Source organism: Natator depressus, chromosome 1 (genome assembly GCF_965152275.1).
Source record: "Natator depressus isolate rNatDep1 chromosome 1, rNatDep2.hap1, whole genome shotgun sequence".
Lineage (NCBI taxonomy): Eukaryota > Metazoa > Chordata > Testudines > Cheloniidae > Natator > Natator depressus.
In genome coordinates this window covers 1,783,265-1,808,387 of record NC_134234.1, presented here as the reverse complement: position 1 = coordinate 1,808,387, position 25,123 = coordinate 1,783,265, and the positions used below count along the sequence as shown (strand labels likewise).

General features: G+C 49.2%; 1 protein-coding gene across 1 annotated transcript; it reads right to left on the bottom strand.

The window, feature by feature from the left end:
• Positions 1 to 22,929: 22,929 nt before the first annotated feature.
• Positions 22,930 to 23,505, bottom strand: LOC141980589 (olfactory receptor 52B2-like). The gene has a single exon (XM_074941939.1). It carries the CDS (start codon positions 23,503 to 23,505, stop codon positions 22,930 to 22,932), a length of 576 nt encoding a protein of 191 aa, XP_074798040.1.
• Positions 23,506 to 25,123: the final 1,618 nt, after the last annotated feature.

The following is a 25,123-nucleotide window of genomic DNA, read 5'->3' as shown; positions in this document are numbered from 1 at the left end:
ATGATGGCATATATCACATTCGTAAGGCAATTCACACCTTTTCATGTATTTATACCTGCTCCTGTATTTTCCGCTCCATGCATCTGATGAAGTGGGTTCTAGCCCATGAAAGCTTATGCCCAATCAATTTGTTAGTCTCTAAAAAGTGCCACAAGGACTCCTCGTTATTTTTGCTGACAAAGACTAACATGGCTACTGCTCTGAAATCAAACATTGCAGTGTTATCCACAGGTGTTCTTGCTAACTTCTGTGTACCTTTCAACACTTTGTAGATCAGCCTAGTGATCTCAAAAGTCAGCAAATGTACTTTCTGTGCAACATTGTTAATCATTGTGCTTTTCCAACTAGTGAAAACTCAATACATATATGAGTCAATGCCATGAGGTGTTGTGCCTCAGTTTCCCCCCTCCCAACAGAAGACAAGGTTTATTATCATTTCCCTCCTGTGACAAGCTTCGTGCCTGTGAACAGTTGTTAGATGAGAAGCAAAAGGCACATACGGCTTCTTGTTGATTACTCCTAGTATGTCCAAAAGCTTTCCCCCCAAATCATGCCTGCTACATCTTTTCATAGGTTTACCATCCGTACCAAATTTTTTTGTGATAAGATTTACCATTAGCAACTAACTTTGCATTATGAGATTTCACAATAAAAGCAAATCCTTTATCACAGGTAGGCATTTCCAGGTATTTTTATTACACCACACCTTGTGCTTGGACAGTTTGTTCAATACCCATTGTGTCTTTCAACTCCTTTCTAAACCTTAACATGTGTTTAACTACTGGTTTACCTTTCCCCTCAGTGTCTCTTTCAGGAAGGATCTCAGTCTAAAATCATCTTTGGGGTCTTGCTATGACAGGGTCTGGGGAGATAAAGATGTAAGGGGACTTCCCGTGTTGGCTAGCCCCCTGTGGAGCTGCTTCCCAACCCCAGGGTATGGCCATGCAAAAAATCCACCCCTTCTTCACCTTGGTCACTGACTAATGCGGAGGCGGAGTGCCGAAGCCCCTCTTTAGATTTTGAACAAATAACTCCCAAGTGTTGCAAATCATTCTAATTGTAGTCTTACCCACAGTTGTTCTTGTAAAGTTTGGTGTACCTTTTAGCACTTTGTAGATCAGCCCTGTGATCAAATGTCTGAAAACGTGTGTGACATTATTAATATAACCTTACAGATCATTGGTGCAACCACTGTTATATATTTGCAGCAAATATTGTACAAAGGTTATTGTGTAAGGTGTCTATGGAAAGGTTATGGTTTGCTAATTATGATTCTGCTATCTTTGTGTGTGTGTGTATTATTTTTGTAGTTGAAGTTATGAATATTGGCTATGTACTTGTAGATCAATGTGTTTTGATTCTGAAGTAGCCTTAGTAAACCATTTGGTCAGCTTCTTGAGAAAGGAATTTGCAAATTAAATGCCCAATCAAGAAACACTTAACTGACAATGGGCCTTGGAAGACTCCAATGCACATAAGAAGTCTTCCTGGGGATGTTCAAGATAGCATGTGAGCAATGGCTTCCGCCTGTAAAGAACTGAGGCATGCATGGACATGTGACTTGCCCATGTGACTCTGAACACCATTTTGCTGTGATTTTCCACAGTAAGAACAAAGAGGTGTTCTTACACCTGGAAGTGGCGATGAAAGGCAGCGGCCTCATCTCCATCTTGTCTTGACTCGCGCTTCATACCTCTGGAGGGACTTTGCTACAAACTGAAGCTCTGAACAAAGGGCTGAATGACCCATCCAGGCTTTCCATGTACTCCAGAGACTTGATTTGAAGCTGCAGTTTATTCCATCACTGCTACAATCCTGAACCAAGAACTTTCCCATTAATGTACGTAAATACTTCCCTTTAACCAATTCTAGCTCTCATCTCTATCTTTTCCCTTTTATGAATAAACCTTTAGATTTCAGATACTAAAGGATTGGCAACAGCATGATTTGTGGGTAAGATTTAATTTGCATATTGACCTGGGACTGGGGAATTGGTTTTCATTTCTCCCTATAACGAATGGCTCTGGTGGTGATACTGGGAAACTGGAGGGTCTAAGGGAATTGCTTGTATGACTTCTGGTTAGCCAGGGGGTTAAACCAAAATCTTCTCTGTTTTGCTGGTTTGGTTTCCCTGAGTGTGGAAAAGAACCCCAGCCTTGGGCTGTAATTGCTCCACTCTAAGCAATCCTTGCCATGTTTGTCTTTCTTCCACAGGACAGAAGCGACTTTGTCTGTACAAAGTGCAAGCTGGTCTCCATCTTGGAAGAGAAGGTTCAAGGTCTGGAGCAACAGGTATCGACCCTGCGTTGCAAAAGAGAAACTGAAGATTTCCTGGACAGACGTCAGGATATGCTTCTACGGGCACAACGTTCTGAAGATTCAGAGCAGGCTGCGCAGCGGGGACAGGAGGACAGTGAAGAAATTTGGCAGCATGTGACTGCCAGAAGAAGAAAGGGGAGCGTCCATGTACCAGCAACGCAGATACAGGTAAGTAACCGTTTTCATGTTCTCTCTACAGATACTAATGCGGAGAATGGACTAGATGATGCATCTGAGGGAAGGGAACAGAAGGAGACTCCGCCGATTGGAAGGCATGAGATGCGCTGTCCTAGGGTTGGGGGTTCCACGACCACCGCTCCCAAGAGAAGGAGGCGGGTGGTGGTGGTGAGGGACTCTCTCCTCAGGGGGACTGAGTCATCTATCTGCCGCCCCGACCGGGAAAACCGAGAAGTCTACTGCTTGCCAGGAGCTAGGATTCACGATGTGATGGAGAGACTGCCGAGACTCATCAAGCCCTCGGATCGCTACCCCTTCCTGCTTCTCCACATGGGCACCAATGATACTGCCAAGAATGACCTTGAGCGGATCACTGCAGACTACATGGCTCTGGGAAGAAGGATAAAAGAGTTTGAGGTGCAAGTGGTGTTCTCGTCCATCCTCCCTGTGGAAGGAAAAGGCCTGGGTAGAGATCATCAAATTGTGAAAGTCAACGCAGGTGGTGTCGGAGAGAAGGCTTTGGATTCTTTGACCATGGGATGGTGTTCTAAGAAGGAGGAGTGCTAGGCAGAGACGGGCTCCACCTAAAGAAGAGAGGGAAGAGCATCTTCGCAAGCAGGCTGGCTAACCTAGTGAGGAGGTCTTTAAACTAGGTTCACCGGGGGAAGGAGACCAACGCCCTGAGGTAAGTGGGGAAGTGGGATACCGGGAGGAAGCATGAGCAGGAGCGCACGAGAGGGCAGGGCTCGTGCCTCATACTGAGAAAGAGGGACGATCAGCGAGTTATCTCAAGTGCCTATACACAAATGCAAGAAGCCTGGGAAACAAGCAGGGGGAACTGAAAGTCCTGGCACAGTCAAGGAATTAGGATGTGATTGGAATAACAGAGACATTTGTGGGATAACTCACATGACTGGAGTACTGTCATGGATGGATATAAACTGTTCAGGAAGGACAGGCAGGGCAGAAAAGGTGGGGGACTTGCATTGTATGTAAGGGAGCAGTATGACTGCTCAGAGCTGCTGTATGAAACTGTAGAAAAACCTGAGAGTCTCTGGACTGAGTTTAGAAGCGTGAGCAACAAGGGTGATGTCGTAGTGGGAGTCTGCTATAGACCACCAGAGCAGGGGGATGAGGTGGACGAGCCTTTCTTCTTTCAAGTCACGGAAGTCACTAGATTGCAGGCCCTGGTTCTCATGGGAGACTTCAATCACCCTGATATCATAGAATCATAGAATCATAGAATATCAGGGTTGGAAGGGACCCCAGAAGGTCATCTAGTCCAACCCCCTGCTCGAAGCAGGACCAATTCCCAGTTAAATCATCCCAGCCAGGGCTTTGTCAAGCCTGACCTTAAAAACCTCTAAGGAAGGAGATTCTACCACCTCCCTAGGTAACGCATTCCAGTGTTTCACCACCCTCTTAGTGAAAAAGTTTTTCCTAATATCCAATCTAAACCTCCCCCATTGCAACTTGAGACCATTACTCCTCGTTCTGTCATCTGCTACCATTGAGAACAGTCTAGAGCCATCCTCTTTGGAACCCCCTTTCAGGTAGTTGAAAGCAGCTATCAAATCCCCCCTCATTCTTCTCTTCTGCAGACTAAACAATCCCAGCTCCCTCAGCCTCTCCTCATAAGTCATGTGCTCTAGACCCCTAATCATTTTTGTTGCCCTTCGCTGGACTCTCTTCAATTTATCCACATCCTTCTTGTAGTGTGGGGCCCAAAACTGGACACAGTACTCCAGATGAGGCCTCACCAGTGTCGAATAGAGGGGAACGATCACGTCCCTCGATCTGCTCGCTATGCCCCTACTTATACATCCCAAAATGCCATTGGCCTTCTTGGCAACAAGGGCACACTGTTGACTCATATCCAGCTTCTCGTCCACTGTCACCCCTAGGTCCTTTTCCGCAGAACTGCTGCCTAGCCATTCGATCCCTAGTCTGTAGCGGTGCATTGGATTCTTCCATCCTAAGTGCAGGACCCTGCACTTATCCTTATTGAACCTCATCAGATTTCTTTTGGCCCAATCCTCCAATTTGTCTAGGTCCTTCTGTATCCTATCCCTCCCCTCCAGCGTATCTACCACTCCTCCCAGTTTAGTATCATCTGCAAATTTGCTGAGAGTGCAATCCACACCATCCTCCAGATCATTTATGAAGATATTGAACAAAACCGGCCCCAGGACCGACCCCTGGGGCACTCCACTTGACACCGGCTGCCAACTAGACATGGAGCCATTGATCACTACCCGTTGAGCCCGACAATCTAGCCAGCTTTCTACCCACCTTATAGTGCATTCATCTAGCCCATACTTCCTTAACTTGCTGACAAGAATACTGTGGGAGACAGTGTCAAAAGCTTTGCTAAAGTCAAGAAACAATACATCCACTGCTTTCCCTTCATCCACAGAACCAGTAATCTCATCATAAAAGGCAATTAGATTAGTCAGGCATGACCTTCCCTTGGTGAATCCATGCTGACTGTTCCTGATCACTTTCCTCTCATGTAAGTGCTTCAGGATTGATTCTTTGAGGACCTGCTCCATGATTTTTCCAGGGACTGAGGTGAGGCTGACTGGCCTGTAGTTCCCAGGATCCTCCTTCTTCCCTTTTTTAAAGATTGGCACTACATTAGCCTTTTTCCAGTCATCCGGGACTTCCCCCGTTCGCCACGAGTTTTCAAAGATAATGGCCAAGGGCTCTGCAATCACAGCCGCCAATTCCTTCAGCACTCTCGGATGTAACTCGTCCGGCCCCATGGACTTGTGCACGTCCAGCTTTTCTAAATAGTCCCTAACCACCTCTATCTCCACAGAGGGCTGGCCATCTCTTCCCCATTCTGTGATGCCCAGCGCAGCAGTCTGGGAGCTGACCTTGTTAGTGAAAACAGAGGCAAAAAAAGCATTGAGTACATTAGCTTTTTCCACATCCTCTGTCACTAGGTTGCCTCCCTCATTCAGTAAGGGGCCCACACTTTCCTTGGCTTTCTTCTTGTTGCCAACATACCTGAAGAAACCCTTCTTGTTACTCTTGACATCTCTTGCTAGCTGCAGCTCCAGGTGCGATTTGGCCCTCCTGATATCTTTCCTACATGCCCGAGCAATATTTTTATACTCTTCCCTGGTCATATGTCCAACCTTCCACTTCTTGTAAGCTTCTTTTTTATGTTTAAGATCCGCTAGGATTTCACCATTAAGCCAAGCTGGTCGCTTGCCATGTTTACTATTCTTTCGACTCATCGGGATGGTTTGTCCCTGTAACCTCAACAGGGATTCCTTGAAATACAGCCAGCTCTCCTGGACTCCCTTCCCCTTCATGATAGTCCCCCAGGGGATCCTACCCATCCGTTCCCTGAGGGAGTCGAAGTCTGCTTTCCTGAAGTCCAGGGTCCGTATCCTGCTGCTTACCTTTCTTCCCTGCGTCAGGATCCTGAACTCAACCAACTCATGGTCACTGCCTCCCAGATTCCCATCCACTTTTGCTTCTCCCACTAATTCTACCCGGTTTGTGAGCAGCAGGTCAAGAAAAGTGCCCCCCCTAGTTGGCTCCCCTAGCACTTGCGCCAGAAAATTGTCCCCTACGCTTTCCAAAAACTTCCTGGATTGTCTATGCACCGCTGTATTGCTCTCCCAGCAAATATCAGGAAAATTAAAGTCACCCATGAGAATCAGGGCATGCGATCTAGTAGCTTCCGTGAGTTGCCGGAAGAAAGCCTCATCCACCTCATCCCCCTGGTCCGGTGGTCTATAGCAGACTCCCACCACTACATCACTCTTGTTGCACACACTTCTAAACTTAATCCAGAGACACTCAGGTTTTTCCACAGTTTCGTACCGGAGCTCTGAGCAGTCATACTGCTCCCTTACATACAGTGCTACTCCCCCACCTTTTCTGCCCTGCCTGTCCTTCCTGAACAGTTTATAACCATCCATGACAGTACTCCAGTCATGTGAGCTATCCCACCAAGTCTCTGTTATTCCAATCACGTCATAGTTCCTTGACATCACCAGGACCTCCAGTTCTCCCTGCTTGTTTCCAAGGCTTTGTGCATTTGTATATAAGCACTTGAGATAACCTGTTGATCGCCCCTCATTCCCAGTATGAGGCAGGAGCCCTCCCCTCACAGACATTCCTGCCTGTGCTTCCTCCCGGTATCCCGCTTTCCCACTTACCTCAGGGCTTTGGTCTCCTTCCCCCGGTGAACCTAGTTTAAAGACCTCCTCACTAGGTTAGCCAGCCTGCTGGCAAAGATGCTCTTCCCTCTCTTTGTAAGATGGAGCCCGTCTCTGCCCAGCACTCCTCCTTCATGGAACACCATCCCATGGTCAAAGAATCCAAAGCCTTCTCTCCGACACCACCTGCGTAGCCATTCGTTGACTTCCACGATTCGACGGTCCCTACCCAGGCCTTTTCCTTCCACGGGGAGGATGGACGAGAAGACCACTTGCGCCTCCAACTCCTTTATCCTTCTTCCCAGAGCCATGTAGTCTGCAGTGATCCGCTCAAGGTCATTCTTGGCAGTATCATTGGTGCCCATGTGGAGAAGCAGGAAGGGGTAGCGATCCGAGGGCTTGATGAGTCTCGGCAGTCTCTCCATCACATCGTGAATCCTAGCTCCTGGCAAGCAGTAGACTTCTCGGTTTCTGCGGGGAGAGTAATACAGTGGTGCACAGACATCGCGGAAGTTTTTGGAAAGGGTAGGGGACAATTTCCTGGTGCAAGTGCTGGAGGAACCAACTCGGGGCAGAGCTCTTCTTGACCTGCTGCTCACAAACGGGGAAGAATTAGTAGGGGAAGCAAAAGTGGATGGAAAACCTGGGAGGCAGTGACCATGAAATGGTCGAGTTCAGGTTCCTGAGACAGGGAAGAAAGAAGAGCAGCAGAATACGGACGCTGGACTTGAGAAAAGCAGACTTTGACTCCCTCGGGGAACTGATGGGCAGGATCCCCAGGGGGAATAACATGAGGGGGAAAGGAGCCCAGGAGAGTTGACTGTATTTTCAAGAATCCTTATTGAGGTTACATTCCAAACTAGGCCTTTTCAATCATCCCTCATTCCTTTAATAACTTGTCTCTCTTCTTTCAAACTAACCCTTTAAAAACAAAAATCTCCTTTTCTTTCAGTTCTCTTTCTATTCTTTAATAACATGCCAAACAAGGCCTTTACCATCATCTCTTCTTACTCAACCTCACCAAATAACTTTTCTTTCCTCTAAACCTTACCCAAACTTTCTTTTTTAATCTTAAACTCCCTCACTCTGGTCTTTCAACCTTTTTCTCTAAATGTATCAAAGCACAAACACACACAAGACTCCTCCTATTCCAACATAAGAATTTTTTTATAAAATGGCCAATGGCGCCAATCTTCGGTGCCAATGGAAATGGGGATGGAGGGTGGGACATAAGCCCTAAATGGGGTGTGGAAACCTGTCAAAAACGTATGGTGATGAAAGCTATCGAGTGGTATACTAATAATATGGAGATGCCCCATAATTATTGAGGTTTTTAAAAAAAAATTATAGCCTCTCTAATCTCCCTGAACATTTCACAGTAATTATCACCACCCTAGTCAGGTGGTCAGTAGTATATATCCCTACTGCTGTAGTCTTCTTACCCAAGCATGGAATTACTGTTCATAAGGATTTTATGGCACAGTTTGGTTCATTTAAGATTTTTACTTCATTTGATTCTGCCCTTTCACTTATAGTGCCCCTCCCCTACCAGCACAATCTGTTCTGTTCTTCTGATATATTTTGTACCCTGGTATTACTGTATTCCATTGACTATCCTCATTCCGCCAACTTTCTGTGATGCCTGTTCTATCAATATCCTAATTTAATAGGAGGCACTCTATTTCACCCATCTTATTATTTTCACATCTAGCATTTGTGTATAAGGACTTTAAAATATTGTCACTTTTAAACTGTCTGCCATTGCATAATGTTATTTAATGGCTTCCTTTTCCATTAGACTGTTTCTTATCAGATCCTGCCAATATTTTATCGTCTTCCAGGGTCTCTTCCTTACGAGGACAAAGAGAATCTCCATTAACCGATCCTCCCCTAAGGGATGTCTCTTTCCAGACCACATGCTCCTCCATACCTCTTGGCTTTCCCGCATCCCTCAGTTTAAAACTGCTATATGACCTTGTTAATTTTAAATGCCAGCAATCTGGTTCCATATTGGTTTAGGTGGAGCCCATCTTTCTTGTACAGGCTCCTCCTTTCCCAAAAGGTTCCCCAGTTCCTAGTAAATCTAACCCCCTTCTTCCTACACCATCATCTCATCCATACATTGAGACCCTGCAGTTCTGCTTGTCTCAGTTGTCATGTGCCTTGAAGTGGCAGCATCTCAGAGAATGTTACCATAGAGGTCAAGGACTTCAAACTCTTACCTAGTGGCCTAAATGTGGCCTTCAGGACCTCTCTCCTATCCTTCCCTATGTCATTGGTACCTCCATGTACAACAACCACTGGCTCCTACTCAGCACTACCCATAAGTCTATCTAGATGTCTCAAGAGATCTGCAAGCTTTGCAGCTGGCAGGCAAGTCACCATGCAGTTCTTCTGGTCATCACAAACCCAGCTAGCTATGTTCCTAACGATTGAATCCCCTCTAACTATTACCTGTCTCTTCCCAATATGCACATGGAGTTCCCTCCTGCGAAGAAATATGCTGAGTGAGAGAGGATGCCACGAGATTGTCTGAAAAGAGGGTCCCAACTGCTCCAATTGAATGTTCTCCTTCTGAGACTTTCATCCTCCTTGTAATGGTCCCTCGCTCTCCCGCTCGGAGGAAGACCACTCGGGCTAGTCCGGTCTGGCCCGGATCGGAATCTGCAAGACAGCCCAGAGCCCCACAATTGGGCTGGGCGATTAATAGTCCTTGTCAGGCTTTAACCTGGGCTTGGGTAGCTCAAGTAGTCAGCCCTTAAACAGAGTCTATCCAGGCTGGCTGGGCCCTGGGAAGAGCTCAGGGAGCCAGCAAGCAGACAGTCCACAGGCGAGCTGGGGCCTGGACTTGAGTAGGTTCACGTTGCCGGCAAGCAGACAGTCTCAAAGGGTGACCGATAAGGGAAGCTCCTCTTCAGGGCTAGAGCCTCCCTGCACAGGGTAGGGGATCAGCCAAGGGGGGTGGGTTGGCAGGGGGACACGGGCCCACTCTACTCCACTGCTTCCCAGCCCATGGCCCTGGCCGGGGCAGGATCGGCTGCTCCTGCATCGGCAGGGATCCAGCCACAACACGCTGACTGGGCCACCCCTGGCTCTGCAGCCGGCTGCTTCAGGGCTGCCCCTGGGCCACTTCCTGCCACCCCCGGGTTCGGTACCTCTCGCCTCCAGGCCTCTTCTGGCTCCTTGGGGGAGATGGCAGCAGGTACTCTGGGCCAGTCCTCATCGGTGCCGTAGATTGGGCCCCGCCCGGCGAGGGTTCCTCTCGGGGATGCGGCCGAACCGGCAGAGCGTCCTTCTCCTCCACAGCCTCTCCTGCAACTGTGCTGCAGGGCCGGCCTCTGATGCTTCCGGCCACACCCCGGTACTTCCGGTGAGGGGGAAAGGGCAATCTAGGCTCCGCTCTCCAAGGGACATGTAATGGTCCCTCGCTCTCCTGCTCGGAGGGAGACCACTCGGGCTCACTCCACTCAACAGCACAGAGCCTGTCAGACTGGGTGGGGGAACCGTTTTTCTCTGTCCCAGGAAGTCTCATCTATGTACCTCTCTCTCTCCCCTATCTCCTCCATCTCAGACACTCTGGTCTCCAAAGCCTGTTCACAGTCCCTAAACACCTGTCTCCCACTGATTTGAACCTCTAGGAACTTGGCTAATGGGCTGGAGAGAGCTGCCTGTTTCCATGTGGGATTACCAGCTGTGAACCCTCTCCTGGAGCCAGGTGCCTAAGACAGGTCAGCGCTTTCTTGTGAGAGACTCGAGAAAGACATGGGAGCCCCGGATCCAAAACCTCTGCTCTACATGATTTGGAGCAGGGTATTAAACACAGGTCTCCCATGTCCCACGTGAGTGCCCTGACCAGCAGACAAATGGCTATTCTCGGGGGGCCTCAGTCAGTCTCTCTGTCTAGAGCTGTTCCACTTTCTACAACTAAACCATCAGCAGAACAGGGGTTTGAATCTGGGTCTCCCACATTCCAGGTGAGGGCCCTAAACCACTGGGCTATGGGATATCCTGGGGGAGCAAATAAACAGATGCCCGTCCACACACACACACTAATATGCGCACGCGCACACACAGATTGAAATGCTCAGACACACACACACACATACATGGACCAACGTGCAACAAACACACGGACACACATGGACACACACACAGATGCATGTGAACACATACATACATGGTCGCACATGTACACAAATGCATTCCTGCCTTGCAAGGCTCCATCCAAGAGTAGTGGTCTGAGAACCCCTAGCAGAACGGGCCTGCTGGGGAGAGGGACAGGACAGGGGAACAACTTCTTGGAGAATCCCACCAGAATTTAGGTCTGAGGTAATTTAGGTCTGAGAGAATTTAGATCTGCGCAGCTTGTTAGCAAAGCCCCTTCCTTAGGTGGCTAGCAGCTGTAGCGCCATCGTGGGATGAGAACATGGTGTGACGCTGTATGATTGAATATGACCATTTTTATCATTGTTGCTACCACTGTTATACAATTGCAACATATCTTATACAAAGAATGTCCTGCCAGTTGTCAATGGGAAAGCTCTGATTCGTTAAGTATGAATATTCCATTTATGTGCATATATCATCTTTGTATCTGAAGTTATGAATATTGTAGCAGGGTGCAGACTCACCCGTCGGTGCCTCCTGCTGGTTGTCTGGGAATGGGCACCTTTTCAGCCTCGAAGTGTCCTCTGCTGGCCAGTAGCTCGCCTGCCTCAGGCCCCGTGTCCCTCCTGGACCCTGGTGCCCCTTTACCTCAGGGTTCTCCCCCAGCAGTACCCCAGCAAACCTGGAGCTGCTACACAGATGAGGAAGGGGAAAGGGCCAAGCCAGGAAAGTGTCACAAGATATTTTCTTCCCCCAAATGTGGCTCCTCTGCCGTCTGTGTTTCCCCAAGTTCTCTTGTTCCAGAACTGATCGAGCTGGGTTTCTCTGAAGGAATCATAGAATCATAGAATATCAGAGTTGGAAGGGACCTGTGGAGGTCATCTAGTCGAACCCCCTGCCCAGAGCAGGACCAATCCCCAACTAAATCATCCCAGCCAGGGCTTTGTCAAGCCTGACCTTCAAAACTTCTCAGGAAGGAGATTCCACCACCTCCCTAGGTAATGCATTTCAGTGTTTCACCACACTGCTAGTGAAAAAGTTTTTCTTAATATCCAACCTAAACCTCCCCCACTGCAACTTGAGAAGATTACTCCTTGTCCTGTCATCTGCTATCACTGAGAATAGTCTAGATCCATGCTCTTTGGATCCACCTTTCAGATAGTTGAAAGCAGCTATCAAATCCCCACACATTCTTCTCTTCTGCAGACTAAACAATCCCAGTTCCCTCAGCCTCTCCTCATAAGTCATGTGTTCCAGTCCCCTAATCGTTTTTGTTGCCCTTCGCTGGACTCTCTCCAATTTTTTCACATCCTTCTTGTAGTGTGGGGCCCAAAACTGGACACAGGACTCCAGACGAGGCCTCACCAATGTCGAATAGAGGGGGACGATCACGTCCCTCGAGCTGCTGGAAATGCCCCTACTTATAAACTCTAAAATGCCATTGGCCTTCTTGGCAACAAGGGCACACTGTTGACTCATATCCAGCTTCTCGTCCACTGTCACCCCTAGGACCTTCTCTGCAGAACTGCTGCCTAGCCATTCGGTCCCTAGTCTGTAGCGGTGCATGGGATTCTTCCGTCCTAAGTGCAGGACTCTGCACTTGTCCTTCTTGAACCTCATAAGATTTCTTTTGGCCCAATCCTCCAATTTGTCTAGGTGCCTCTGTATCCTATCCCTACACTCCAGTGTATCTACCTCTCCTCCCAGTTTAGTGTCATCCGCAAACTTGCTGAGGGTGCAATTCACACCATCCTCCAGATCATTAATGAAGATATTGAACAAAACCGGCCCCAGGACCGAACCTTGGGGCACTCTGCAAGTTACCGGCTGCCAACTACACATGGAGCCATTGATCACTACCCTTTCAGCCCGACAATCTAGCCAACTTTCTACCCACCTTGTAGTGCATCCATCCAGCCCATACGTCTTTAACTTGCTGACAAGAATACTGTGGGAGACCATGTCAAAAGCTTTGTTAAAGTCAAGGAATAACACGTCCACTGCTTTCCCTTCATCCACAGAACCAGTTATCTCATCATAGAAGACAATTAGATTAGTCAGGCATTACTTGCCCTTCGTGAATCCATGCTGACTGTTCCTGATCACTTTCCTCTCCTCTAAGTGCTTCAGAATTGATTCCTTGAGAACCTGCTCCATGATTTTTGCAGGGACTGAGGTGAGGCTGACTGGCCTGTAGTTCCCAGGATCCTCCTTCTTCCCTTTTTTAAAGATGGGCACTACATTAGCCTTTTTCCAGTCTCCCGGGACTTCCCAGGATCGCCATGAGTTTTCAAAGATGATGGCCCATGGCTCTGCAATCACAGCCGCCAATTCCTTTAGCACTCTCAGATGCAACGCATCTGGCCCCATGGACTTGTGCACGTCCAGCTTTTCTAAATAGTCCCAAACCACTTCTTTCTTCACAGATGGCTGGTCACCTCCTCCCCATGCTGTGCTGCCCAGTGCAGCAGTCTGGGAGCTGACCTTGTTCGTGAAGACAGAGGCAAAAAAAGCATTGAGTACATTAGCTTTTTCCACATCCTCTGTCACTAGGTTGCCTCCCTCATTCAGTAAGGGGCCCACACTTTCCTTGGCTTTCTTCTTGTTGCTAACATACCTGAAGAAACCCTTCTTGTTACTGTTAACATCTCTCGCTAGCTGCAACTCCAGGTGTGATTTAGCCTTCCTGATTTCACTCCTACATGCCCAAGCAGTATTTTTATACTCATCCCTGGTCATTTGTCCAATCTTCCACTTCTTGTAAGCCTCTTTTTTGTGTTTGAGATCAGCAAGGATTTCACTGTTAAGCCAAGGAAATGTTTCTGGAACACACAGTGACTGTTTGGGGTCAGGGAGAGAGTTTGTGTCTCCCTTGGAAAGTACTCCCCGGAATGGTAAAGACAGGGAGTCCTTGTTCTAGTGGGTTTCATCCCATCTCTCTCTCTCTCTCTTTCTCCTGGTTCGTTTATGTCCAACTCTCTCTTTCGACTTCTAACTCACCCCCACTCAGACGTGCCTCCCTCTCTCTGTCACTTCTAAGTCCCTGGTCATTACCAAATAGAAGCCAGCAGCTGTGGCAGCCTAAAGTCTAGCCTATTTGCTTGGCTGTATATCTTTTCTTATAAGTTTCTTATTTTCTTATGGGCTTAATCCTTTGCTTTCTTAATAATTTTACAGATTTAGATTAGAGTAGATGTCACCTGTAACACAAGGGACCTGCAGGCCACATCCTGTACATTGAGCTAAAGCAGTGAGCACGTATGAAAAGATGTGGAGAAAAGTGCAGCCAGAGCCTCATGTGGAAGTTGTGGAGGAGTTCGAATGGGGCTGTGTTTTGGGTCAAGGTGTTCGAAGCACCGCAGGCCGGCAGCAGTACTTTGAGAAAACGAGACCTACATGCAGCTAAGCAGTGAGTTATTGGCTTTATTGAAGGTTAGTGACACATTTGCAATGGGGACTTTAAACGTTGCTGTTACAGAGGCGGAGAACCCAGCACACCGGAGCTTTGCCTGGGACAGAGTCCGACGAAGGAGCAACTAGCGAGCCATAATAAGCAGTACACAGAAACAGCTTATGAATATATAATTAGGTATTTTTTTAAGGGAGCTTTTTGCTACCTGGCAACGGGCCATGCAAGGAGAGAAAACCGGCCTAAAACCGGTTAAAGTTGTTTTTTTATGTTTTACAGTAACCGGGCGGCCTTGAGAAAGCAGAAGTTCCCTTGCTTGGCTGTAACAAAGTTATTCGCAGTTTTTTACACTTTTTTTTTGCTTTTTTGAGTGATGTTAGGGACCAGGCGGAAGTATAGTGGGTGGAGCGTGCACAGCTTGGGACATTAAGCCGCGGCCACAAAGGCAGCAAAAATACAAGATAATAAGGGAAATGAGGCCTATAAGGAGGCCCTGGATTAGATGTGCTGCCCACCGCTGTAAGGTGGAAAGCCAGGACCAAAGCCAGGCATCCCCTTGCTGCTGGTGGATGCCCTTTGCTAACTTCCGGAGGCGCAATAAGTTGGCCTCAATGGAAGGCCTTACATTGGTTACATTACAACAGCACATGCTAGCAAAGTTTTGGCACAGGTGGCCGTGGCGCAGGAGTAGATAATCCACAGCCAGCCTGTTTTGTAGCATACCCTGGCATACCTCGCCCAACTCATGTGAGAGGAGTGCGAGGATTGTAGAGGTCAGGTTGATGGCTTTTGCCACGGTACAGGCAAGGTGCTTTACTGCATAATAATTGTGCACCATTAGCCCAACAATACTAATTAAGGAAAAGGCCAGGGCTGCGTGTTCAGCCTTGGAGAATAGGGTTACATCCAATTTAGAGGTGGAATTAAGGGGGATGGCATTCCTCCTGTGGTGGGCAGACATCTGTGGGGGATACGGAAAAATAAGGGGGGCCATCCGACCAAGAGTGCAGGGGCCCCCAGAACTATTGGCTGGGATGTAGGAATAAGCACGCCTGCCACAGAAAAGAAATCACCCAGCAGGCAATTTTATATGCCCATATGCAAAGGAGATTTTTATACTTTTATTATATATAAGGTTTTTATTGGTGAGGTTTGCCTTAACATGAGAAGCATTTACAAATTACGTACAAGAAGGAGCAAGCGTTACATTGGCAAGCTAAAAGGAATACATAGAGGCATCCAGTTTATATAAGTTTGTATACGTAAAAGTTTTATTAATTATTTTTAGTAGGGAATAGTGCTGGACCACGGTCGGTGCTGCACAGACGCCGATGAAACAGGTTTTCATTACCGCACTTATAGCGAACGTATGCAGTAGGCAAAATGATGTCGCATTTACAGCACTGCGAGCCAGCCCCAGCCAGGTGTTTATGGGTGAGGAGATGGCTGCGGCAGTGCTTACAAGGAGTGTCACGACAAGCGGGAAAGTGAGACCATGCAGGGATAGTGGGGTTTTTTGGGGGAGTACGTATGCCCATTTTTTTTTAGTGGTGAGGACTACAGCGGCTTGTGGTTCTTGCTGCGGTAATGTTTAACACACGTTAGCCACGAGCTACTTAGTCTTGCTCGGGGTGCTGCTTTCCAGACCGGGGACGTTTAAATGCAAAGAGATCGTACTGGGTATTTACCGAGCGGCCCTGCAGGACGTCAATGCCTAGTATATACTTTTTGATTGCGGCTGTCAAGACCGTGGCCCGAAACAGGGGTGCCTTTTCCAGGGTGAGGGTGACACTGACTTTATATGCTGGAGTTTTTGCTCCTTTGAGGCTTTTTACCACAGCGGCTTGGCCCTGGGCCTGCGCGGAGTGCAAAATGGTAACTTTGGCACCTGTTTCTATTAATGCTAGAACATGTTGGAAGCCTTCCTTTGGCCAGCGGATCGTTAGGGATACATAGGGGCATTGGTCCCCCGCTTCCCTACCGAGTGTGGCCGCTGCAACACATGGGTCGGAGGACCCGCCACGCCCTCAGTAGGGGCATGGCAGTTTTTACTTGGTGGGCGGGGCAGGGTGCTCCGCCGGCTTGGTTTGCTTTATTTATTTATTTATTTGGTGCTTTGTTTTGTAGGGGGCAACTGCAGCCAGCGCTTGTATAGGTTCGCCGTTGGCTTTTTATTAATGTTTTTGCGAGAGACACTAGCCTGCAAAAGATCTAGCCACAAGGTCTTCCGGGGCACTCGTAATTCCCCCTTCTCCTGCCCCCCGCCCTGCTGCCCCTTTGCAGCCCGTACGGCTCACGGCCTAGCACTTGCCAGGGCCGCCTCCAATTGCATAAGGGTGGCTGCCAAATCCCCCACTCACCCCGTTCTCTGCCATGAGAACTGCTAGGAGGGAAGGTTTTAACTCATTAGGAGCCAGGCGTAGAACAGTGGCCTTGATTGATTTTGTTACTGGTATGTTGTTTGGCCCCGCCTCTCCGCCCGTGGCGACAGCCCAGGCCATCCCCAGCTGGTGGAGGACTTGTACCCCCTCCAGAACAGTCTTCCAGGGGTGCACCTGTGCTTCCAATTCCCCCACTGAGGAGTAGGTCGCATTTACTTGTTAAGGAAAAGTTAGCATATGTGCATATGTGACTTCATTTTGGATTGGGGCCCACCATTGTCTAAAAGCAAACACATCATGCACCAGGAGGAGTGTTCCTTAGATACTGCATTCCTGTGAACCACCCCGCTCCCTTGTTTCCAGCCTGTCTCGACTCCCGGTTTCTGTTCTTTGTCTGTTCCTAACTCCCTGACTCCTGGCCTTGATGCGAGCTTCCCATCCTGATAAGAAAGGCTACTGGTGCATTGATTTAGGACCATGTTGTGTAGTTGAAGTAATGGTTTAGCACGAGGGATGCACTTAGCAGGGATAGGTGGTAGATAAGGGAAGGGTTTGTCTATTGGCTAAGCTTTCCGATGCACAAGGGCAACATGCTTTGTTAAAAGGTATATAATCTCCGTATAACCTGCATTCGGTCGGGGTCCCCTCCTAATTAGCAGGGGGGCACCACGCTCGAGCGTAATAAACTTAGTATCTTTGGGAACTCTGCAGTTGCGGACTTTGTTCATGTGCCTCAGCCTAGACTCGAACTGTGCGTGACCTATCAGGTATAATTCGCAGCAGTTCCTGTGCGTGACCTATCAGGTATAATTTGCAGCAGTTTGTGTGCGTGACCTTTGAGGTATAATTCACAGCAGTGTGTGTGCGTGACCAATTAGGTATAATTCGTAACATAATGCAGCCGCCAACCAGCGGTACAAGGAGGGGCTTTCAATGGGCTGCCCCTTGTCCTGCGGCTGAGTCGGGTTCGCCAATTGTGCACGTACCTGAGAGTCTTAGAATCATAGAATCATAGACTATCAGGGTTGGAAGGGACCTCAGGAGGTCATCTAGTCCAACCCCCTGCTCAAAGCAGGACCAATCCCCAATCAAATCATCCCAGCCAAGGCTTTGTCAAGCCTGACCTTAAAAACTTCCAAGGAAGGAGATTCTACCACCTCCCTAGGTAACGCATTCCAGTGTTTCACCACCCTCCTAGTGAAAAAGTTTTTCCTAATATCCAACCTAAACCTCCCCCACTGCAACTTGAGACCATTACTCCTTGTCCTGTCCTCTTCTACCACTGAGAATAGTCTAGAACCATCCTCTCTGGAACCACCTCTCAGGTAGTTGAAAGCAGCTATCAAATCTCCCCTCATTCTTCTCTTCTGCAGACTAAACAATCCCAGTTCCCTCAGCCTTTCCTCATAAGTCATGTGTTCCAGACCCCTAATCATTTTTGTTGCCCTTCACTGGACTCTCTCCATTTTATCCACATCCTTCTTGTAGTGTGGGGCCCAAAACTGGACACAGTACTCTTGCGAGAGAACGCCCAATTGCTGAAATTCATAAGGGAGCAGCAGAACCATGTTGCCTGCATTGTCCCAGACCCACACAAGCCACTGCATGATGCCCTCCCCGGGCTCTTGTTGGAACGTCTTCACGATTTTCTGCAACTCACTCGTTTTAAATGTATGTATGAGCTCTGGCTGCAGGGCGCCTCCCTGCACATGTAGGTCCCGTACCGGCCGTGCCAGAGCCACCACGGGGGCTTCCTCCTCCGAGGACGAGGAGTCCCAAATGTTCCCATCCCAAGTCTCGGGATCCCAAGAGGGGGCAGCGGTCACCGCACATACCTGGGCGGTGGTCACTGGTCACCACCCGCGCTTAAGGTGCTGCTTATTCGCCACCTGAGCAACCAACACTTCACACCGTCGCGTTAGCTCCTGGGCGTGCTCCGCCTGGGCGGTCACTACTTCTTGGGCCATGGTGCAGGCTTGACACATTTGCAATGGGACATTAAGCATTGCTGTTACGGAGGCAGAGAACCCAGCACACCAGAGCTTTGCCTGGGACGGAGTCTGACGAAGGGGCAACTAGCGAGCCATAATAAGCAGTACACAGAAACAGCTTATGAATATATAATTAGGTACTTTTTTAAGGGGGCTTTTTGCTACCTGGCAACGGGCCATGCAAGGCAGACAAAACTGGCCTAAAACCAGTTAAAGTTGGTTTTCCATGTTTTACAGTAACCGGGCGGCCTCGAGAAAGCAGTGGTTCCCTAGCTAGGCTGTAACAAAGTCTTCCGCAGTCCCCTACAGGCTGCAACCTTGCGCATTCTACAGAGGCATGTGCCAGGGTCTACCTCATGCCACAAAATGGCAGGCATCTATAATAGGGCTGAACTGTGTCATGTACATGCCTGTGCTCATGGCTCCATGAAGGAGCCACCAACTGATATCCCTGGTTGGCCGTGGGACTAGGGTGGAGTACTGTCTGGTCCACCAGGGTTCCTCACCCTCTGAAGGTGGTACTAGGTCCCGCCACTTGGTATCAGGGCATCTGAGGAAGTGAAGCATGTGGAGCATGAGAATGTGAACTTGTTCCCTCAGTTGAATTTAGAAATGAACTGGCTGCAGGGTTTGCAGCTGGCTCAGGTTATGAAAGGGAGCGGGCCAGGGTGACTGATGAGACAGGAGCCCAATCAAGAATTCCAGAGGTCCTGGGGTGAGTGGTCAAGGGGGAGCACCCTCTTGTAGGACCCGTTCAAGGAAAAGCTGGGCAGTAGGCAATAAGGTGGCCCCCACATCCTGGAGTATGCACAGTGGGATCTGAAGGCTGAAGAGCCCCAGGTGAGCTCCGAGATGAAAGAGGCCACCATGGCCACTGAGTTGTGGGCCGAGAACTGGGCCGGTTTAATGCTGGAGGAGTGGGCCTGGGCAAGGTGGAAACAAAACACATACATGAAGTCCAATCAGGTGTGGCAAAACCGATCGACCTCCACCTGGAATAGGTAAAGGTGGAATTGTCATTTGGGTGTTGGTCATACCAGACATCCACCAGGGAGTGATTGTTGACAATCTCTCTGAGGATGCCTGCAGAGGCCTGGCTGCTCTCGATCCCTGAGTGATTCTAGTCCTCAAAGATGGTATTAAAATCCCCACCCAGGCCCAGGCACTACTGAGGATCCAAGGTGCCGAGGAAGGCAAACACCTGTTGATAGAAACACAGCCACTCCGAGCCTGCATCCAGGGGGTAAACATTGAACAGATTCAACATCAGCCCCTCCACACAGGCCTGGAGGTGCAGCAGGCGACCAGGGACGACCTCAGCAACTCCCAGCATCTCAGGCTGTAGGTCAGGGGAGAACAACCCCAGCCACATGAGCTCTGAGGGGTCTAAAATATACCCGGTGCCCCCACTCCAGCCTCCAGCCAGTCTCGGTGGCTACATCCTTGTGGGTTTCCTGCAGGCAAACCACAGAGTACCCTGTGTCACAAAGCAAGCAGAGCACCTGGCAACTCTGGAGACCCACCCTAAAGCCTCCGGACTTCAGGGTTGAAAAGGTGGTTGGCTACATTCTGAGGGCTGAGGAGGATCCCCGTAGGATCCCTAACCAGCCTTGCAACATTCACTGACCAACCTGAAAGGCTTGTCACTGAAGTTTCAGGGCCACAGATTGACTAACATATCTTGCCTCCCAGTTCCCCTCCACTCCTCCAAAACAGCCCTCGTGGCCCAGATGACAAGATGGATGTCTCCCCAATGCTGGAGAAAGAGCTTCACCTTACTTTGGATATCATCGGTGTCCACCAGAAAATGGTGATGCTCTTCCCACAGCACAGTGGGGGACAGGGTAGTGGACCCATGATGATCCTCTGCCAGGGCCCCTGTTCCGACCCTATGGCCCACGGAGATGGGCAATGTGGGAGCAGGCCACCAGTGCGGGGACTGTACCGCTGGCACCATACCACCCGTCTCTGTCTCCACAAAAGGTAAGGAAGATGGAGGGAAGAGAGCAGCCCCTAAAGGGTCAGGGAGGGGAGAGAGAAAAAACGCCCTCTGAGGTTCAACCAAGGACACGGGAAATGAGACGACCCCTGGGCGGCAACAGTATGGAAGATGGGGGGACAAAAACGAGTAGGGCTTCTCTGCCTCCCATCCCTCCGCAGCTCCTGCCTCCACTCTGTGGGTGCGGCCAGGAGTCAGGGCGGCCTGAGCTGAGGGCTTCTGCCACTCCAGCCAGGGCAACCTGGGCTCTTCCCCTCCCCCATGGCTCCTACTGGGGCTGGAGGCTTGAACTCCTGCCAGATGAACATGACGCACCCCGGGCTGAGGGCTGCTGCCCCCTTCTGCCGAGCTGCTTCACACGAATCACATGGGGATTCCCATGTTCTGTTCATTCCCTATGAAGCACCTGGCACTGGGCACTGTCGGAAGACAGGCTACTGGGCTACATGGACCATTGGTCTTACCCAGTATGGCCATTCTGGTCTTCTCATTTAGACCCCAGATGTATCTGCCTCCTGCTGTGACACACTATACCCCATTCCCCTTCCAGAGCTGAGATAGATCCCAGGAGTCCTGACGGGGTCTCTCTCTCCACAGAGTTAGTAACAAAGTAAGAATAGACATTAACAGTTGAACACTAACCACTGTAACTTAATTAACTTGCCATAAGATGTGAGAACATATTGATTTTAGAGATGAGTGGGTCACAGCTGACAAGGGGAGGGGAAGACAGGAGCAAGTGACAGGGGCAGGGCATTTGAGAGAAAGACACACAGCAGGGGCGAGGCTTGACAGAAGGGATGTGTCAAGATTGCAATTACAGGGACCCAGCTATCAGCAATTAGAAAGGTGGCAACCCAGGATATTGTGCACATGTAAGGGAACTGTAGACCCTTACTAAGAGTCAGTGGGGGTGTTTTGGTTGGCTAGCTCCCAGTACTAAAAGGGGAAGGGTCTATGGGAAATCAGGACCCTGAGACTGACAGTCCCCAGGTACAATGGGGAGATGCCAATGCTCCAGGTCAGCCTGAATGACAGGGCGAGCAGGCTAATCAGGGAGTCAGGAGGCCAAGGAGATCCCGTCCTCTGTGTGAGCTGGAATTGCCTGGGACAGACAGAGTGAGGCCGATCTAAGGAGAAAGCAGGGGCCCGAGCTGAGCTGTGCCAGATCCAGAGAGAGCAGACCCTGTCCTGGGAGCAGAGCTGCAGCCCCAAAGCCAGAGGCACAGCCCAGAGAGAGCAGGCTTCCCTGGGAGCAGAGCTGCAGCGACCCGAGCCAGAGCGGCCAGAGAAGCAGCCCAGGAAGCAGGTCAGTGCTGGGAGCAGAGTCACAGAAGCAGCCTGCAGAGCAGACCTGTCCTGGGAGCAGAGCTGCAGCAACCAGAGCCAGAGGGGCCAAAGAAGCAGCCCAGGGAGCTGGAGGCAGAGCGGCAGTGGTGCTGAGACCGAGTGGTGCAGCTGGGGCTGGAGCCGTCCGGAGCTGGGTGCGGTGAGCAGCTGGGGAGACCGCGGGGGACCCTGGGCAGCGGGCCCAGCACAGGGAGACGCCTCAGCCAAGGGGCTCTGCAGGCCAGGCTTGGATCATAACCCCGACAGGGTGGGGACAACACTGGGAAGAAGGATCCTACCTCTTAGAGCCTGAGAGCGTGTGGCCACCACCAGAGCAAGTGTCCAACCCACAGCATCCCTACAGCACAGCCAGGGCCAGAGAAGGGGCCTGGGACTTACAAGGAACAGACTGTGAACTGCCCTGACGTTCCAGAGACACTGTTTGTGATGTTCCCTGCCACAGAGTGGGGTGATGTGTTTCCTTTAACCTTTCCCTTATTCCTTATTCTTTTTAAAATTAATTGTTGATTAAATAACTTGCATTTGCTTTAACTTGTATGTAATGGTCAGTGGGTCAGAGAACTGCCCAGTGCAGAGAGAGTACCCCTGAGTGGGGACACCGTAGCCCCTATCCTAGGTGACCGCAGCAGGGTTGGGGGTCGAGCCCCCCAGGAATCCTGGGCCCAGCCTTCTTGGGGTTACGAGGACTCTGCCAGACAGGAGAGTGGAAGGGCAGTCCTCAAGAGCAGGGAGGCCACTGGATAAAGGAAGTGGGAGCGAGGATTCAGATCCTTTCGCTAGCCCACTTCACCAGGGTAGTGCAGAAGCCAGGAAAGTTCCGCACAAGAGTGGGACTATTCCCCCGCTTACACACAGACTGATTCCGCAGTTTATCACATTGACAGAGCCCAGTAAGGACAGGAAAGGATTTAATGTCTCTGTCTGTCCAGTAAGTGATACAGGAAAGGCGCCAAGGGCCACGCATCAGACAGCTCTGCATGGACCTCAGTGTGAGGGCCAGGGCATAAGAAGTAAATATTTAGGTCTCTTTATGAGTAAAGAGCTGGAGCAGTCTGCCCTGGATCTGTTTGGTCCTCAACCCATAAATAATGGGGTGTAGCACGGGGGGCACCAGCAGGTACACACTGGCAATGAGAATGAGAAAATGTAGTGGCACATTGTGGCCAAACCGGTAGAAGAGAGAGGAGAAGAAATCTGGGATGTACAAAGCTGAGATGGCACAAATATGAGAGATGCAGGTTCCAAAAGTTTTGAGCCGGGCATCCTTTGTGGGGAGGCGGAAGATGGCCCGGAGGATCAGAGTATAGGACACAGCTATAAAAAACACATCCATTCCGATCTCAGAGAAAAGATCAAACAGGCCGTAGTAACTACTGATGCTGATGTCAGCGCAGGCCAGCTTCACCACAGCTATATGCCCACAAAAGAAGTGGGGGATGATGTTGGTTCTGCAATATGGCCACTGCCTCGCCAGGAAGGGGTAGGGTAATGCAAGTATGCCACCGCGCAGCACCACGGCCAGGATTATCTTGGCCACCACAAAGTTTGTCAGGGTCGTGGAATATCTCAGAGGATAATATCTCCATGGGCCCATGGAGGCTCGGCTCCCTCTTCACGATGAACAGGATGGTGAAGTTCCCCAAGACAGCTATGGAGTACATAGCACAGAAGGGAATGGAGATCCATATATGGGCTGCCTCTAGGCCAGGAATGCCAAGAAGGATGAAGGTGGAGGGGTTGGTGAAGTTGGTTGTGTTCAAATCTGACATGGAGTAGGGGAGAAAGTGTCCAACTCTGAGGCATAAGGGTGTCTCCTGCATTTACCTTATGCTCCCTGATTTTCTGTGTGTTCCCAGGATCTCAGGTGATGGCCGTAGTGTAAATGCCTGAATGGAGAGACAATGTTAATATGAAACACTGCATGCACTACTGGAAGCTGTTCTCATTGGAGAAGCACATTGATCGCTCACACACTGAAAAATTACATTTTCATTATTCAGAGAAAATAACTATGAACAATAACCCTACTAACTCCAATTCCTGCACCAGCAGGAAACACAAGTGTGGATCCTGGTTATGCATTATTATCTCAGGCAATGAGAGCCGGTATAGGGAGTCCATACCTTAGGGGGTTCCCCATTCATCCAGTTGCTCGAAATCTCAGAGGGGGAAAAAACCAAACTTTTGGGAAGACATGTGCTGAGAGATTCTTTGATAAAAGTTTATTAGGAAGTGGAAAACTCATGATTCCACAGTCAACAAAGTGAACAAGTTTGGGTAAAAACTCAGTTCAGTGGTAAAGTGAAGGCAGCAATTGAAGAGGTGGGAAGTAATATGTAACATAGAGGAAAAAGGGAAAATAGAGAGCCAAGAATAGAAATTGGAAGTTGTCATAAATATAAAGGGAAGGGTAAACCCCTTTAAAATCCCTCCTGGCCGGAGGAAATCTCCTCTCACCTGTAAAGGGTTAAGAAGCTAAAGGTAACCTCGCTGGCACCTGACCAAAATGACCAATGAGGAGACAAGATACTTTCAAAAGCTGGGAGGAGGGAGAGAAACAAAGGGTTTGTGTGTCTGTCTACATTTTGTCTTTGCCGGAGATAGACCAGGAATGAAGCCTTAGAACTTTTAGTAAGTAATCTAGCTAGGTATGTGTTAGATTATGATTTCTTTAAATGGCTGAGAAAAGAATTGTGCTGAATAGAATAACTTTTTCTGTCTGTGTATCTTTTTTGTAACTTAAGGTTTTTGCCTAAAGGGGTTCTCTATGTTTTGAATCTAATTACCCTGTAAGGTATTTACCATCCTGATTTTACAGGGGGGATTTCTTATTTCTAATTACTTCTATTTTTATTAAAAGTCTTCTTGTAAGAAAACTGAATGCTTTTTCATTGTTCTCAGATCCAGGGGTTTGGGTCTGTGGTCACCTATGCAAATTGGTGAGGCTTTTTATCCAACATTTCCCAGGAAAGGGAGGGTGCAAGTGTTGGGAGGATTGTTCATTGTTCTTAAGATCCAAGGGTCTGGGTCTGTAGTCACCTAGGCAAATTGGTGAGGCTTTTTACCAAACCTTGTCCAGGAAGTGGGGTGCAAGGTTTTGGGAAGTATTTTGGGGGGAAAGACGTGTCCAAACAGCTCTTCCCCAGTAACCAGTATTTGTTTGGTGGTGGTAGCGGCCAATCCAAGGACAAAAGGGTGGAATATTTTGTACC